At 34.4% G+C, this 19,014-nt stretch overlaps 3 protein-coding genes across 12 annotated transcripts in view; 2 read left to right on the plus strand and 1 right to left on the minus strand.

Moving 5' to 3' along the window:
- Positions 1-2,834: 2,834 nt before the first annotated feature.
- On the plus strand, positions 2,835-4,500 carry dnlz (DNL-type zinc finger). The gene is made up of 3 exons (XM_077194382.1): positions 2,835-3,293; positions 3,411-3,550; positions 4,215-4,500. Exons 1-3 carry the CDS (start codon positions 3,012-3,014, stop codon positions 4,375-4,377), a joined length of 585 nt encoding a protein of 194 aa, XP_077050497.1. The 5' UTR covers positions 2,835-3,011; the 3' UTR covers positions 4,378-4,500.
- Positions 4,501-5,701: 1,201 nt separating this feature from the next.
- uck1 (uridine-cytidine kinase 1) lies at positions 5,702-10,727 on the plus strand. The gene is made up of 7 exons (XM_077194383.1): positions 5,702-6,478; positions 6,876-7,035; positions 7,235-7,331; positions 7,771-7,913; positions 9,442-9,536; positions 9,686-9,734; positions 9,824-10,727. The coding sequence occupies exons 1-7, from the start codon at positions 6,389-6,391 to the stop codon at positions 10,021-10,023; spliced, it is 834 nt and encodes a 277-aa protein (XP_077050498.1). The 5' UTR covers positions 5,702-6,388; the 3' UTR covers positions 10,024-10,727.
- Positions 10,728-11,469: 742 nt separating this feature from the next.
- Positions 11,470-19,014, minus strand: part of rapgef1b (Rap guanine nucleotide exchange factor (GEF) 1b) — a 43,833-nt gene continuing 36,288 nt past the window's right edge. For all 10 annotated transcript variants that reach the window (XM_077194392.1, XM_077194393.1, XM_077194389.1 and 7 more), the window contains 11 exons: positions 18,440-18,515; positions 18,166-18,250; positions 17,996-18,088; positions 17,053-17,238; positions 16,885-16,969; positions 16,672-16,766; positions 15,628-15,706; positions 15,438-15,539; positions 15,202-15,299; positions 14,359-14,487; positions 11,470-13,325 (listed from right to left, as the gene is read on the minus strand). In XM_077194392.1, the coding sequence (XP_077050507.1) occupies positions 13,175-13,325; positions 14,359-14,487; positions 15,202-15,299; positions 15,438-15,539; positions 15,628-15,706; positions 16,672-16,766; positions 16,885-16,969; positions 17,053-17,238; positions 17,996-18,088; positions 18,166-18,250; positions 18,440-18,515 (1,179 nt within the window). In that variant the 3' untranslated portion in view covers positions 11,470-13,174. The remainder of the gene's footprint in view (positions 13,326-14,358; positions 14,488-15,201; positions 15,300-15,437; positions 15,540-15,627; positions 15,707-16,671; positions 16,767-16,884; positions 16,970-17,052; positions 17,239-17,995; positions 18,089-18,165; positions 18,251-18,439; positions 18,516-19,014) is intronic.

Consider the following 19,014-nt stretch of genomic DNA (forward strand, 5'->3'; position numbering starts at 1 on the left):
CGCTAGGCTAGTCCTTATTGGCTGAGAGAAACTCCGCGGGCCTAGACTGACTGTGGATTGACGAATCATTTCAATTTAAACAGAGCTTAATTTGCATGGCAATAGGGTACAGAGCAAACAGAGCCAAAACGGCTGCAAAGTTTGAAAAATACATATTTTTATATATCTTATATAAAAGAATATATATATATATATATATATATATTATTTACTTTATTTATAGTATTTATTATTTATATAATAATTATTGATATATCTTAGATATGTTTGCTAACCTATGATGATATTTACTTTAGTGAGTTTTATATCATTATATATATATATTGTTATATATATATATATTTTATATATATATATATTGTATATATATATATATATTTTTTTTATATATTTTATATATATATATATATATTATATATATATATTTTATATATATATATTGTTATATATATATATACATTATATATATATATTTTGTTCAGTGTATATATATATATATTTCTAAATCAAAATCTATATATATATACACTGAACAAAATATATACACTGAACAAAATTATAAATGCAATGCCAAAGGCACACCTGTGGAATAATCATGCTGTCTAATCAGCATCTTGATATGCCAAGGAGAAGTGCTCACTAACACGGATTTAGACAGATTTGTGAACAATATTTGAGAGAAATAGGCCTTTTGTGTATATCTTATTTATTTTATTTATAATATTTGTTATTTATACAATAATTTTTACATATCTTAGATATTTTTGCTAACCTATGATATTTACTGAGTCTTATATAATTTTATAAATATTACAAAATTATTATTACTATTATTTACTGTATTCATGAGATTTATTATTCATATAATAATTATTGATATGTCTTAGATATTTTTGCCTACTTGCGATATTTTCCTAAGTGAGTTTTATATCATTTTTCACTCTAAAAAAGGCCGGGTTGTTTTAACCCAAATTTGGGTTTAACCCGTTGGGTTACATTTTTTAATTACATTTTTAACCCAACGGTTGGGTTTGTCCATATTTAACCCAAATTTGGGTTAAAACAACCCTGGATTTTTTAAATATAACAATACACATTTTATTTTATTTATCTTATTTATAACATAGTTATACATATATATATATATAGTATTTATTATTTATATAAAATCAATATAGTTAAATATAATCTCATATGATTCTATAGAACTATGTTTCTAAATCTAAGGTCTTGTTGTTAACCTGATATATTTCCTTTATATAGTTTTATATAAGTTTACAAGTGATTTTTAAAAAGAGAATGATTTAATGTTGTGTCTAAAAATGTATGCTCCTCTTCTTTAATTATCAAATATAATTTGAAGTAAAGATATCATACTTTTAAAAATGTTTTTTGACTGTTTTTAAATATATTTTTTCTTCTTTCTGAATTTTTGTAGATACCTTTTCCAACATGAAATAACATACAAAAAGTAACTGAAATTAAAAAGTATGAAAACTGTGATCATGCATATTTAATTACGTTACGTGACGGACATAAAAAGAACGTGACGTCAACATGAGTCGATCAATATTCATGAGCCAGATCTTCGCCGTAGTAGAATATGTACTGCGGCGCGAGCGGGAGCGTTGACTGGGGCTGCGCTGATAGCGCACACGCGGGCGTGACTTTGACGCGGTGGAGCGGACGCTGCAGACTATCCTTGTGAGATGAAGGTCGTTTGCCCGTTTATTGTAACCGTAGAAACTGTCAAGACACAGACTCGCGGGAAGGCAAGAAAAGTCACAACTGTTTAACGGAAATATGACGTTCCTATGACATCATCAATGTCTCCTCATCAAAGGCAAAATGGAAGCAGATGTTACAACATTTACCCTCGGAATGGTTTATCACTGTTTACCAGTATGATGAATCAAACAGTAATAAAATGATAATAACATGATAATCAGAATTAGGCTATACCTTGGTATATTCGATTATTCAGCTACAATATGTTTGTACGAGATTCTTTGAAGACCATTTCACCATCGTTATCATCAGATTTATTTGCAGCAGCAGGACTATAGCAATTTTTACTTTAAAGACTGTGAGCAGGCTATCAGTCATTGAAACACTTTCACCACTGTGAGCAAAGTTTGGCATGTTCAAGCTTCTCCCCGCAACATATATAATGTATTTATCGAAAATCTTTTATCTCAAACTGATGTAATCCATGTCTTTTTTATTGCAATCTTTTGAACAATAAACATACAAGGGCAATAACATATCAATTACATAGTAAATTCACATCTCTATAAGTACAAAGAGTTAAACATTCTTCGTTATATTCTTGTTTCTTTTAATAAGCAGTGACCTATTTTAAAATAAGTAAAATAAAAATTTTACATTTGTGGATAAAGAATTTTCGATACAATGAGTAAATTCACAATACACAAAATTTTGACCAGTGACCAGTATTATCATAAAAAGAAAACACACACTTATTTGAGTTGTAATTAAGTGTTAGTACTATTTTAACACATACACAAAAATATTGGAGATAAAGTGTCTGGAGATTTTAAAGGTCTCTTTCCAATTGACAACTTCTCCAAAATCCAATGGCTAAAGGAACAGGGGAAATTTGGCAAATTGTTCCGAAATAACTAGCTATTATTACATTTTCTGCCTTTTGAATTTATACCTTTCAGTTTATCTAGGTTTGGCTTTTCATTTAATATTATTTCCTAGCAATTTCATAAGTTCTGAGGCAATGACACTGATTACCATACTATACTCCTTGACAGATAAATAAAATTAAAATGTTCCCAAAAATTCTGAATAAGTAAGTAAATGACCCTTACTATTCGATGCAATCCACATGTCACTGGTAAATAAACATGATAGGCGGGGCTTCGTTTAGACGTTGCGTCTCTGTCTGTCGTCATCGGCAAGCGACGAGTGATCGGTCTGAGCAGAAATGACATTTCAGCGTCATTAGAGATATCGCCTGATAGTCTGGTAACGTTTCGACAATGAGCTCTCGATTATTTTTCTCTTTATTCAGACCGAGAATAACCAGATCACGTGGTGTGGAAAGTCTGTCTGTGCCAAAAACATACGGTCCTGCTAGAGGCAAATATGAGGAAGCACAGAAAGGAGCCCCAAACACCTCCTTGCACTTCACTAATTCTTTACTGGGGTCACAGAATGGAGGCCGATTGAATTTCTGCAGGAGCTTTACAACTTCTGAGTGCAGGACTGAAGCCATTGGACAAGTACAGTCAACGCACTATCAACTGGTGTACACCTGCAAAGTACGATCATATACTTCTCCTGCACGTGTGTGACTCTTCAGCTGGGGAACTTTTGACTTGCCTGATTAGGTAGTATTGCTTAGCTCAGTCATGTACTTTTCTGTTTTGTCTCTTTAGGTGTGCTCCATTCGCTCCATGAAGAAAATATCCAAGATAGCCTATCACAAGGGTGTCGTCATAGTAACGTGTCCTGGATGCAAAAACCATCACGTCATCGCTGATAATCTGAACTGGTTCTCTGACCTGGAGGGGAAAAGGTGTGTATGTTTGTTCATCTGTGTGATTGATCCGCGCAAAAAGTTGGAATGTTAAAAACTGTAATGAAGAAAATGTTCCGTGCTGTACTTGACTGTGTTCTTTAAAGCAGGGCTTTTCAGTCTTTTGCCCCGGGTTTCACGGACAAGGCTTAAGCCTAGTCCGAGACTAAAATGCATATTTGAGCTGTTTTAACTGAAAGCAACCTGCACAGGTAGATCTTAAAATATGTCAGTGCCATTGTTTTGTCTCAAGATGCACACCAGTACTGTTGTGTTTTTTAAGGCATGTTTATAAAAGTTAAATTAAATATCCTAATTGAACTAAGGTCTAATCCTGGCTTAATCTAAACCCTGTCTGTGAAACCAGGCCTTGATGCCACTGACCCTCATCCTCATGTGAGGATTTATCCTACAAAATAAAAAGCATCTATATACTTTCACGTATAAAGACCCAGTTTATGCTGTGAACAATGTAAAATTATTTTCTATTACATACAATTTTTTCTACTCACTATAGTACTCTAACTCTACTGCTAGATTTATTTAAATATATTTATTACACTGTTTTTCTCTTAACTTTTCCCCTAGAAAACCCCTGCTCTAAAACATTATGACAAAAACTCTATGGTGAATTTAAATGTTGCTTGTTCTGTATTTGCTATAGAAACATCGAGGAGATCCTGGCTGCTAAAGGAGAATCAGTCCGAAGAGTTCAAGGGAACGAAGCCCTGGAAATTGTTGCAGAGGAATTAATAAAGGAGGCGTCAAGAAATAATCCAGATGAACAGAAACCACCACATCTGAGCGACGGGTCGGACAAAACATGATTGAAATTTATATTGACTGTCTAAAACTACCAGTTCAGGTCTAGCAATTACCAAGAGCTGTTCATTGTATCATATTGTCGTTTATAGTTTTTATATTCTTCTTATTAAAGCACTAAAAAACTATCATCTCATCACTTTGGAGTTTTTTAAGTGTTCGGCTCCACCTTGTGCTCACTGCAATATTTTCACTGCAACATCCTTTAATATCTTATGAAGTGCACTGTATCAGCAGCCTTTGACTGGTAAACATGAATACAGCTAAAGCAATACTGGTTTTGCAAGGCTTTTATTGTTTTGTTTATTTTGCAACAAAAAACAACAGTTACAAACAAAACTAAGGGTTGGAAATTCTGAAATAAACTAAAGCATATTATTAGCAGTGATAGGTAAGTTACTCTAAAAAGTAATTAATTAGAATTACTAGCTACTAATTACAGTGTAATTAAACAGTGTAATTCAATTACTCTACTATTCTATTACTACTTTATAATTACTTTCTCATATCAACCTTGAACAGTTGAACAACACAAGGATAGACATGATACGGCACTTCAGTTCTTTCAAATAAACATACAATTGCATAAATTATTCTTGAACTAACCAAAGTGTGTAAAGGGAGAAGGTTATATTGAAAACATACATTTTAACATTACATTTTGATTTTAAATACACTCTTGTTTAATATGGAATTGTTCTATATTCTACAGTATTTAATGCAATTACATCAGAAGTGACTGTAATTAAGTTACGGAAAAATTAAGAGTAATCCCCTTACGTTACTTTTTCAAGGGGAAAAGTAATTTAATTACAATACTTAGATTACCAAGTAATTAATTACACCCAACACTGATTATAAGTATTACATCATTGAAGAGACCTTCTTAAAGAGATAGTTCATCCAAAAATGAAATTGTCGTCATCACCCTCATGTTGTTCATAACATGTACGAGTTTCTTTCTTCTGTTGAACACAAAAGATATTTTAAAGAATGTTGGTAAGGAGACAGTTGACAGCACCCATTAACTTATTTTTTTTCCTACTATGAAAGACAATGGGGTCCAACAACTGTTTGTTTACCAACATTCTTTAAAATATCTTATTTTGTGAGCGGAAGAAAGAAACTCATAAATGATGACAAAATTGTCGTTTTTGAGTGATCCATTTACAATTAAAAAATATATATTTCTTAAAAAAAGAGTATTTTCAAAGAGTCCTAATAAACAAATTTGTAGACAATACATCAGAAGAAATTTTAACACAATTTGCAAAGACTTTGTTTACAAGTGTCATGGAGCTTGCGCGCGAGGCATGACGCAGCAACGTCCAGAAGTGAAACCATAAACAGAAAGAGGAGGTAGAATGGCATTCAACAGTAAAGCATGGATGCGACACTGGTCGGGGCTTAGCGGTATGCTCTTATTGGTCAGGATAAAATAATTGTTCTACTTTTAATTCTGTGCAGTCTTTCACTTCACCATTTATTAAAATGTCTCAATATCTTTACACAACTCAGTAGATTATCGCCCAGACTGCACTCAAGCGGTGCATAGGTAGAGTGGTCGCATGACACCTGTTACATTTCTCAGCGCTGGACTAGAACGAACCAATCACAGTTGTTTGCGGCGACTAAACAAGGCTGTTTTAAACAACATTATGACATAGACTAATGGTGCCGTTTCCACTCTTATGTCAGGAATCACTCTCAGGCATTCACAAGATGACACCTTCTAAACTCCAAATGTCTCCAGTAAGACAAAAAACATCATACGATTTGAATGAGCCTCAATACGTACATGCCTTTCGGAGTCGCTGAGCGCCTCGTGGTGGAGGAGAAATGTCATGTTCACTTTAACAGTTGCTAACTAATACAGTAATATTGGAGTACTTTAATCGGCCGTTGCTGAGAGTGAAACCAGGCGGTAATTGACCCCACACCCTCCCCGGGAAGACTCCAGCCGATGACCGATCATATCTATAACGGTTTACTTGAAGTTTTTCTTACTGTACCAACATGAATCCAGCCGGACTGTTGTGTGAAAGTGAGCGGCCGCGTCACCGTCCTTTCCTGATCGGGGTGAGCGGGGGAACAGCCAGTGGAAAGGTACGAGACACTGCATGCATGATGGAAACTGATGCATACTGCCGGCTTTGGCGTTTTAATGCATGCAAACCTAGAACTTACATGTTGTCCCTTAGGTTAGTCACAGTCAACATGTTTCACTTTTTTGCTTTACATATAAATTACATTTTACTTGCATTTAGTTGGAATGCATGCAATTTAAAACATAGTATATAAAACGCACAAGAAAACAGCATGCAGGAAGTAATTACAGGCAATGAAATGTCATTTTTGCAAACAAATAATCTAAAGCAATGACAAAAGGCCCTTATCTAAAAAACTGGTGTCTTGTGTCTGTAATGATATCCAGGCTGATGCAATTACAAATGGGCAATAGACTGTTAGTCCAGGTCATTAACTGCTGTTTTTCTCTTGCTAGTCCACGGTGTGTGCCAAAATCATGGAGCTTTTGGGTCAGAACAAGGTGGATCACCACCAGAGGAAGGTCACTATTGTCAGCCAGGACAGTTTCTACCGGATTCTCACTCCAGAACAGAAGGCCAAAGCTTTGAAAGGCCAGTACAACTTTGACCATCCAGGTAAAAAAGGATAAGAAATAATTCATCCATGAATGAAAATGCTGTCGTCATTTACTCATCCTCATGTTGTTTGATATTGTCCTTTTATGTCCATTGACTTTGTTTATACAAATCAATGGTAAAAGGTCAGCAAAACAAGGTTGGAGCGACATGTGGGTCGGTTTTCAATGCACAATGTTGTTTTCTCTCTCTCTCCCAGAGGCATTTGATACGGAGTTCATGTGTCAGACATTGAAGGATATAGTAGAAGGGAAGGTGGTGGAGATTCCAACATATGACTTCGTCACCCATTCCAGGCAATAACACACACACACACACACACGCACGCACGCACGCACGCACGCACGCACGCACGCACGCACGCACGCACGCACGCACACACACACACACACACACACACACACACACACACACACACACCCATACCCATCATAAAAAACTTTCTGCATTTAAAAAAACATCACTTAGTCTTATTTTAAAGTTGTTTTCCTCATAGGGACCAAAATGTCTCCACAAGGACAAGGATTTAAGATATTGCCATCTTTGTGAGGACATTTTGTCCCCTTAATGTTGGGTTTACCAGGCCACACACACACACACACACACTTTTTACTCAAAATAACACGTCGTCAACCAATGACACACATGCTGAGACAGTCTCTCTCTCCACATGTGCATGATAGTAGAGTATGTGATTGTCTGTCTGATAACGGAGTATTTAATGACTGTGTGTAGGCTGCCAGAGAAGATATGTGTGTATCCCGCTGATGTGGTGCTGTTCGAGGGAATTCTGGTGTTTTACACACAGGAAGTCAGAGACATGTTCCACATGAAACTGTTTGTGGACACGGACTCAGATGTACGCCTGTCTCGCAGAGGTAATGCATACATAAGCACACCAAGTGTAGAGACAATGTCTTTATATAATTTAGAAGTTTATATAATGTAATAAGTGCTGTTAAATCAATTAATCATGATTAATCGCATTTAACATAAGTTTTTTGTTAACGTGTGTATATATTGATATATTTATATGTGTGTGTGTGTGTATATATCATACATACTTTATAACACACATTATATGAACATACATTTTTATGTTAGATGTGATTTATCAGTTTGACAGCACTATATGTAATATTTACTAACAAAAACAAATTTGAATGTAACTTTCAAACTTTCAAAATTACAGTTTTTTAAAGTATTTATACAGTAATTATAGTTAAGAAATAGTGCACTTCAAGAGTTAAAAAAATTAACTCTAAAATAAGATCTTAGACTTAGGCAAAACTTAATAGAGGAACTTTAAATGCACGACTAAGAAAATTATTATGTACACTATTGTTCAGACATTTGGGGTTTTTAGATTTTTTATTTTTTTTTTGCTTACCAAGGCTGCATTTATTTGAACAAAATAAAAACAGTAATTCTGTGAAATATTGTAAACTGTTTTCTATGTGAATATATATTAAAATGTTATTTATTCCTGTGATCAAAGCTGAATTTTCAGCATCATTACTCCAGTCTTCAGTGTCACATGATCCTTCAGAAATCATTCTAATATGATGATTTGATGCTCAATAAACATATTATCAGTTTAAAACATTTGTGCTGCTTCATATTTTTATAGAAACCGTAATGGATTTTTTGAAAGTTCAAAAGAACTTTATTTGAACTTTAAACTTTAACAGCATTGAAGTAGAAATATTTTGTAGAATTATAAATGTCATTACTGTTACTTTTGATCAATTTATTGTGTCCTTACGGTTTTAGTTTAATAATAAATAAAAAAAATCTTATTGACCCCAAACATTTAAATGATAGTCCATATTTGTTTTATATACTTTATTTAATTTTCAGAAACTGTTTTTAGCTTACGTTACATTTTTAATTTGAATTTATGTAAATCTTGGTAACACTTTATTCTACAGTGTCTGTGTTACACGTTACATGTAGTTTCTATAGTGATAACTATAAATTATGCATAATTACATCCAACTATCAAAAACTAACGGTTACACTTTATTTTAAGGTGTCATTGTTACAGTGTAATTATATAATTAAGTACTGAGTAACATTAAGCAACTACATGTACTTACTATAGGGTTAGGGTAGGATTAGGATTTGGTTGAGGGTTAGTTGCATGTAATTATGCATCATTTACTGTTATTACTACGGTAATTACATGTAACATATGTAACAAGAAAACTATAAAATAAAGTGTTACCCCTTAACCTTATAGTAAGTACATGTAGTTAATTAATATTACTCTTTACTTAACTGTATATTTACATTGTAGCAAGGCTATCGTAAAATAAAGTGTAACCTAAATATGAAATATTAGAATAATTAGCATAGATGTATGTTGCCTGTTATAACAGTGTCTGTATAATATTGTGTGTTTAGTTCTGCGTGACATGAGGAGAGGTCGAGATCTGGAACAGATTCTGTCACAGTACACCACGTTTGTTAAACCAGCCTTTGAAGAGTTCTGCCTTCCGGTGAGAACACACACACACACACACACACACACACACACACACACACACACACTAACACACACACACACACACACACACAACTAAAGCTGAAATAACATTTGATAGTTATTTAAAGCATTCATGACTTCTGAAATCTCTCTCCAACTCAGACCAAGAAATATGCAGATGTCATAATACCTCGTGGAGTTGATAACATGGGTAAATATGAGCCATAATATTCCTGCCCATATGAAACTAAGTCTTGCTTTTCAAACCCGTTGCTTCTCTTTTGTCTTTTAAATCTTCAGTGGCAATAAACCTGATTGTTCAGCATATTCAGGACATCCTAAACGGTGACATCTGCAAATGGCAGAGGGGTTCTGTCAATGGACACGCCCATGGGCGGAGTCTAAAGAGGGGCGTGGCCGAACACAGTGAGATATCTAGCGGAGGCGGGAATCTTCCAGTAAAACGCCCCCTACTGGAGCCCAGCACACGACCACATTAGCACACAAATGATCAGAAAACCTGAAGGCTTGAGTTTTCTGCATGCTTCCAACACACAAACTCTGTCAGGTTTAAGAATACCTTCTGCTGCTTTTCTGAGTCACCTGACCCTTAGCGTGACCTTTGACCTGAAAGAGGAACTGTTCTGTATATGTAAAAGAGTTAATGTTCTACATTATCTGTCATAATTTAGATACTATTCACAGTAATCTGTGCTGAAACGATACATATGATGAGTACCTGTAGCAGGATAAACACAACGGTACATCAGCAAAAACTGATGTTTTCACTGCCTGAATCGTCTCATTGGGATATCATTTCACTATAAAACATGAGATTTTCAGTCACACCTGCAGAATAAAAAAGTCAACTTGTTTCATCACTATCATTAAGAGTATAACGGCATTTTAAACTATTTCAGTGTTTGATATTCTTGTCTTATCTAGATCATAAACTACTGTTTGGTCAGGATAAGACAAAATTGATGAAGTAAAATACTTCTGAATATACTATTTAAATACTAGTGAATTATAGTGATTGTTTAGTATTTAAAATAGTAATCTCTCGATCACTGATGTGTCTATTTTAAATGTTTCACTGTATAATTTATGTCTGAAATTGGTTCCGAAATGTGAATATTTTAAAATAGTTTTGCATTTCTTGTACAAACCTTTTTTTTAAGTATTAAAGAGAACATGCTTGTGACTTCACATCTCATCATTGGTACATTTAATTTTGTCTGATAAAAGAGTGTAAGAAATGACGACAAAAAAAAAAATCACTATTTCATGTTTATTTGTATAGCGCTTTTTTAATAATACCATGAAAAGCGCTATACAAATGAAGGTAATGTACCATGGATATACCATGGTACAGAATCTATTGTAATGTTCATTTACATGCAAGATATTTCAACAAGGTATTACCATGGTAGTGACATAATACTTGCTGAATGATTACCATATTCGTTTACCATGATATTTACTTCAAGATACACTAGCATTCAGAAGTTTGGGGTCAGTAAGATTATTTTAAAAACATTTGAAAGAAGTCTCTATATATTTGAATATATTGTAAAACAGAAGCTCAATTTTTAGCATCATTACCCCAGTCTTCAGAATCACATGATCTCTCAGAAATCATTCTAATATGGAATATATAAAAAAATATTTTTTTTCCAGGGTTCTTTGTTCAAAAGAACAGCATTTATTTGAAATAGAAATGTTTTGTAATATTATACATGATGTCTTTACTGTCACTTTTGAACAATTGAATGCATCTTTAATGAATTACAGTAAAAAGATTAAAAGAAATCTTACTGACCCCTTCAGAACAGTGGTCTATTTAACAAAATATCATGGTATAACCATTAAACATGGGAATGGTGTGGCACTTTTTTATATTGTAAACACATGCTAAATGTAGTGTTAGAAAAATACAAACACAATACAAAGAGAGCAGTTTTATTGGTGGTTGAATATACAGGATGTTATAGGTGTAACAGGAAAAGAAATCCCAGGAGTCAGTAAACGTCAACATCTCAAGACGCACAATACACACTGAAGAAAGCCTTTTTAGCTTCCTTTCTCCCGTGATTGAATAACAACCTTCTGTAAAAAAACACATGCGCACACACACGCACACACACACACACGCGCGCGCACTCACACACACTCTCTGATGCCCAGAGATCACAGCATATTCAGTCCTTGTGTTTTTTGCCTCATAATGTTAGTTATTTTAGTGCACGACTCATTTGGTTTGAAAATATATTTCCTCGTAACTGCCCTCTACATGATAGGAGATTATATATCACAACTGTACATGTACATTTATACAGAACATAATATAATACACATCCCAAATCAAAATCATCCACATGCACGGTGTCAAACTGAGCCCCGCCCCTCTCTGTGACATCATAGTCTGCTCTGGCAAATGTTCGGGTCACTCTTTGACAATAATCAAAAGATAAAAAATGATAAATTAACTTTGAAAAATGAAGCCTATTTTTGGGACCATTAGGGTAGTTTCAATTTTCATAAATATCAAGCCTTTTCCCATTAGCCTCATTCATGAACCATGAGTAGAACAAATTATTTTTTGTTCTGATGTGTTTATAAAACATTTCTTATGTATTGAACTGAATGCAACAACTTATGTAATGAATAAACTTGCATAAACTTCTGAAAAAATTGCATAATAGGCTTTCCGAACAAACTTGTGTTTGATGGATGTGACCTATTTTTCCCTTTAAAATTAAATGACCATAAATTCAGTACAAATACTACCATTTTGTTTGTACTTTATAAATGCACTTTAAATTGTTTGGGGGGCATTTTGCATTGTGAAAGCGATTGAAAATTGGTAAGAGGAAGAAATGTACATGAAAAGACACTGTCATGAAAATAATGTCAATGCAAATTGTACATATAAAAAGTTTTTTTGTTTTAAGGTGAAAACGCACACTTTCTTGTGGGATTCGATGGGTTGTCAGCGTTGTGAAGTAAACGGTTATAATAAACTTGCACATGGTCACACACAAAACAATATAGCTACAAGATGACGTGAAAAATGAGTCCAAACGTCCAGTTCGTTCTTTAATTTTCAAATTAATATATTCCACTTATACATTACTCGCCGTATCTGTCAAAACATTAATTTTAACAGATCAGTGAATATTCCTTATATACGGTTATAAGATTGCACACGTCTGCCCGTTTCCCAATCATATGGTCTGAACGGTGACTGCAGGTCGACCCAGTGGGCGAATCATTAGGTGACTGACCTTTGGAAGGCCAAACGTTACAAACAAACATGAACTCACTCCATCAGGCACAGTGTATTAATATCAAAGGAACCAAGTCCTCTTAGAGTGTCTTTCTGCACACCCACACATGAACATAAAAAAGTTGCTTTATATCACAGCGTTCGGGGTCCTCTTGAGCGTGCGTTTCTGTATATTTGTATATTCAAACTGAATTATGATTCCCCTCGTGAGTTTTAAAGTCAACAATCGGGGAAAATACTGCCAATGTCTGCCAATGTTTATCGGTGCAAATTGAAGCTTGCGTGTCTCGGTTCAGCCCAGAACTGCAGCGTGGGTTCCCAAGGTTCTGCAGGAGGTTCAGGTCTCACCGTATATCTATCGTCTAGGTCTTCTCCTCTCGCTCTGTCCTGCGGCGCGAGATGTTTCGTGGTTTGATCTTGAGCGAGAGTTCCCATAACGCCTCCTCCGCCAGGTGATCGCTGAAGTCGTTGAAGAACGAGACGATGTCTTCGTTGCGTTTCAGTTCGTAGTGTCTACAAAGACAATTAAGATAAAAATAAATAATTGAACTAATTTCTTAATCAGTTACTGGTGAAATCGGCTACTAATATATGAAATGTAGTACAGTACAATAATATAGCATTAATATAAACCTTACAAAATTTTTACAAATTAAAAACAGTTTCAACTTTTTATGTCAAAATTATAACTTTAATATCCTAATTTATATCCTAATTTTATTAAGTTATATCATAATTATGACTGTCATAATTGTTTTTTGTCATAATTTTGTCATAATGACTTGGTTATAATCATGACAAGTTGAAATTATGACAGTCATAATTATGAAATACTTTTTATTTTACTTTGCCACATATGACAGTCGTCAATTGTTTTTTGGTCAATTCCAACTAAGTATCTTATAATTTCAACTTTTTATATCATAATTATGACTGCCAATTGATATGGTAATTTTTATGTCATAATCATGACTGTCATAATGGTTTTTTGTCATCATGTTTAATCTCATAATGACAGTTATTATCATGGCAAGTCGAATGATGATAAAAAACAACAACAATTATGACAAGTCAATGTCTGTTTTTGTTGTTGTTGTTATTTCGACTGCCAATTATGACTGTCACTTTTAGCTTATTTCAATGACTTAGTATCACTTATCAAACTATCAAACACAAAAGATGATGTTTTGAAGAATGTTGGTAACCAGACAGTTGATGGACCCATTGACTTTTATTGTATTTTCTTCTACTATGGAAGTCAATGGGGTTCATTAACTGTCTGATTTCCAACATTCTTCAAAATATCATTTTTGTGTTCAGAAGAAGAAACTCATTCAGGTTTTGGGACAAATTGAGTTAATTATGACAGAATTTTCATTTTTGGCACAAATGGACTTCAATAAAAATGTGACCAAATGAGCGATGTTTGATTTGACCACAGCCTTTAATGGCTCATTGCTTTATTCTAAGTTTGTTAGAGTGAAGTCTAGGCCAGACTGGACTGCAGAGTGAATAAGGTGTAATCCGATGCTTGCGCTTTACTCACACTTGCTGGAAGCGTCTCATGCTATCCAGAATGTTGAATTGCTGCCAGCGCTTGGAAAAATTCACTTTACCCTCAATAAAATCCGGGTTGCCAAGGTGAACAAACGTCAGGTCCTGTAGGATCAAACCCCTGTCAGGGAACAAAAAAACATTATTAGCAAAACTGCTACATTACATACTACACCCAGATTAATAGAGTTTTGCATATTTTACCATTTAAATATTACTTTTTTTTTATTTGCTTGAAATATCATTTTAGTTTCAGCAGATGCATAGAAAATTGTTAACTACAAACTAAAACTATAAAAAAATATTTTTGGTCATTGAAATAAAGTTAAAAATAAAATAAAGAATAAATATTAAATAGAAAACATACTTAAAAATCATAAATGTTTCCTCAGAAACTAACAAAAAAAATTGGTTGAACTAAAATTAACTGAATAACAAATGAGCTGAAATAAAAATAGATGAAAGCTAAATAAGAAATATAAAAACTAATAAAATGACACAAGCACAAAACAAAAGTACAAAAAGCTTAAATTAAATTGAAAACTGAAAATATAAGAATAAAAGCTAATTCAACATAATAATTAATACATTCTATAATAGTGTATATAAAAATACTATTTTTTTTACTATGCAGGTCAAAATTTAATGCCATGAACCTCATAAACTGCTTTTCTAACTCTCAAAAGTTGCAAAACAGGCAGATTTCGCCAGACAATGCTTTGATAAGCAGTCTTGAGGCCGAGAGGGAGGACTTTAATGAGCATCAAATGATTAATTTGCTTAATTCCATTTCAGTTCATTTTCTAACTAAGTTTTGTTTCAAACACAAACTCACAGGTAGGGAATACATGGAGGCTCCACTTCGGCTAGAGCTGCTCTGTACGCTCGGAAAGATGACGAACTGTCAATCAAAGTGCAGTACTCCTCCAAGCCCTGGAAAAAGACAGGAAAAGGGAGACAAATAAGACAGGTGACAAAAAAAATTCTGCTTTTATTGAATGATTTTCGTCAGTTATGCTAACTTTAGCAGTGAGGAGGACGTGTAGGCTTTAATCAGTTTGTGTGACTGACCTCAGACGTCTGTTTCTGCCATTCCAGGCGTCTGATTGGTGCAGAGTCCAGCGCTGAGAGAATCGCCAAATAAGAGTTGAAGTTATTCAGTTTCCGCAAGTGCTACGGACCAGATTTAAACATTAAATCACTCAGAGAGTAGAGGAAGTGTTCATATATGTGTGTGTTACTCTAGTCAACTGTGGTTTACCTTCATGATTTTGATGAATTTGAGCAGCAGTTTCTCTCTGTCCTGAGCTTTCTCCTGCTGGATGATTATAGAGCGCACCCTAGGGAATCGGAGGGATTACACTTGAGTACACAAATACTGAGTGAGTATGGGGAATATGTAGGGCATGAGGGTTTAGTATACAAGGTTACAGTGTTCAAGCAGTCCTCCATAGCCAAATTTAAAGCAATCTTCATACATGTGTGGTCCACACCGCAGCTAATTAAGGCTAGATACAGGAAAACTGTACATCTGAACAACATGTCGAATTTACATCCACAGTTTTTGCATTACGTTTAAGGGCTAGAATTGGAACTATCAGAAGTTGATGATAAATTTAAACCATAGTCTTTTTCACAGAAGAGCTCCATGGATAAGCCTGGGAACTGTTACACTTCCCTTGTTGGTAAATTAAGTGTGTTAACCCAGTCATTTAGATTTGAGAATGCTGTTTTGGGAAATTATTCACAATTTTAATCAGTTTTAATATTCTCAGTTTTAATTTAAATTTTAATCCTAAAAACTAAAATATATATTTTTATTTTTATTCAAAATACTGATCAATACTATAATAGTATATAAGGAATATTTGTTTCTAAATAAATATCCATTTACTGTTAAAATTAAAACATGGAAGTAAAAGTGAGCAGACTTCATATTTGATAAAGAAATTAGAGCTAAATAGAAATATAAAAAAATTATATAAGAGCTAAAGAAATTAAATTTAAAACATTGAAGTAAAAGTGTGCAGACCTTATATTTAATCACCAGTCTTTTGTGCTTTAGTATTCACAAACAGTAGTAGATATTATGATTTGATTAAGTGTTCAGCCCGACTTTGATTTATTTATCCAAAACGTCCCAATTCTGTGGCATTCCATGTAATACTCTAAATTCCATTTTTAAGACTGGATTCTACAATTCTGCCATTGTGATTTTACCATGGCAGAAATCACAGGGCCCTTGATGCACATATAGGGAAAAAAATGTGTACTAAGAGTGTGGTGTGTATCAGTAAATATGTACCAGTAGCTCATGTTGTTAAAGTGCTCTGTAAACTGGGTCAGATTTGGACTTTTCTCTTCGTTCTGTTCCTTTGCCCAAAGCAGCACCTCAGGAATCTGAAGACCGAGATGACAACAGGTTATTGTGCATCACTTTTTACATTTTTACACCCACAAATAAAAAAATTAAAAAAGTTCCATTATCACATCAACTAAAACAGTCTGTGTTTATCACCTCGATCTTGTAGAAAAGTTCAGCGTCCAGCAACGTCAGCTGATCGGCGATCTCATGACTGCGGAAATCATGTAGCGTGCCGGGCCTTCGGAGAAAGAGCCAATTAAACACAAATCAAACGTGCAAAGATTAGAACATACCCGATGACCCCTGAACTTTGACCTTTACCTGGCAGAGACGCCCCGCGCGGCGAGAGGCTTGAGCGTGTGCACGTGCCGCAGGAGCCTCTTCTGTTCCACTTTATCTAGGATGTTCTTTCGCAGGACCCTCGCCAGACTCAGTTCCCCGTTACAGACCAGCCGAAACACCAGATCCATCAACTGCCGCAGGATGTCCTCGGTCAACTCCACCAGACTGACACACAGATCACATGATGGAGAGAACAATCAGTCACACATTCAATACCATTCAAAAGTTTTGGGTCAGTAATATCTTTTTTTGGAAAGTAATTAATACCTTTATTCAGCAGGGACAGAGCCAAATAAATCTGTTCTTTTGAACTTTCTATTCATGGTTTCCACAAAAACATGAAGCAGCAAATCATCATATTAGAATGATTTCTGAAGGATCATGTGACACTGAAGACTGGAGTAATGATGCAGAAAATTCAGCTTTGATCACAGGAATAAATTAAATTTTAATATATATTCATATAGAAAAAAGTTATTTTAAATTGTAATAATATTTCACAATATTACCGTTTTTACTGTATTTTTGATCAAATAAATGCAGCCTTGGTGAGCAGAAGAGACTTCTTTTAAAAAATTGTTAAATATATTCAATAGTGTATACACTAAATAGCTATTCAGTTCAAAAAAGGCTTATTTCAATATTATTTCGCTACAAACAAAAGACACAATAAGGAAACACCTGGGAAAATTACTGAGTAATGTCTCAATTAATTAATCCATTAATCATTTGATCAAGTTCCTTGAATAAATGTTAGTGGCAGATGTAACACTGCTTTGACAAAAAGAAAATGATATAATAAAATTAAAAACAGATATTCCTCTTAAATAGCTTCAATTTAGTTAGCAAACTTTTGTTAGTCTGTTGTGTAGCTTGATAATGAGAAGTTTTTATCCATGTGTAAAACAATGCATTTACTCACCAGAGTTCATCCACGACTCTCACCAGCACGAAGAATGTGTTTTTACTGACACGCTTCTTGAAAGTGTCTGGACTGTGACAGAAGCGTGTGTATGTGCAGCGGAGTTAAGAAACACACACACACATATACAGACTGACTGCTACTAACAGATCATGCGATTGAAAGGATATCTGTGGTGAAGTTTTTTAATGAGGTCTTCGGGTGTTATGAAGGTTCTGTAGGTTGTGAGAAAAGCCTCACAGTACAACACCAAATCTACAACAAACAGAGGAATATAATTAAAATACACTCAAGATATACAGGAAACCTCCATCACACACTGACACTGTAGGAATAAATCAATCTAACACACATGCTAAATACAAACTATAACAAAGAACATAACATATACACACAAATGCATAATACTGAACAATTTCCATATGAAGAAAGGATGTGAATTACCTTTGCGGTCTGTTTCTGTAGCGTGAACTAACAGTATATCACCAGAACCGGCTCTCACATCAGGACCATCATCATTCTATCAGAAAGAGAGAGAGAGAGTTATTACTGCAGCTCACTGAAGTCCAGCTCAGCTCGTGGCACTGCACCAGTGTGTGTGTGTGTGTGTGTGTGTGTGTGTGTGTGTGTGTGTGTGTGTGTGTGTGTGTGTGTGTGTGTGTGTGTGTGTGTGTGTGTGTGTGTGTGTGTGTGTGTTTTAGACTTCAACCATCAACCACTACAGAATTACTCTCGAAACACTAGAGGCAATACACTCCAGTTCTGATCTTGTCAAAAACACATCAAATACATGCATGCTAAAGATTTCCAGCTAGTTTAATATCATATCACATATCTCATATCACTCTAATTCCTCTTTCTTTACCTATTATAAAACATCTTTTTAACTTAAATCAATATTTCATGTCTACATATTGACATATTTGATAACTGTGTAGAGCTGCACGGTTAATCGTTAAAAGATTGCAATCTTATTCCTAAATGACAATGATTCTCCTGTGTCTATTACACCTTTGACA

Source organism: Siphateles boraxobius, unplaced genomic scaffold, assembly GCF_051911475.1.
Source record: "Siphateles boraxobius isolate OS27281-9 unplaced genomic scaffold, OSU_SipBor_1 11, whole genome shotgun sequence".
Classification (NCBI taxonomy): Eukaryota; Metazoa; Chordata; class Actinopteri; order Cypriniformes; family Leuciscidae; genus Siphateles; species Siphateles boraxobius.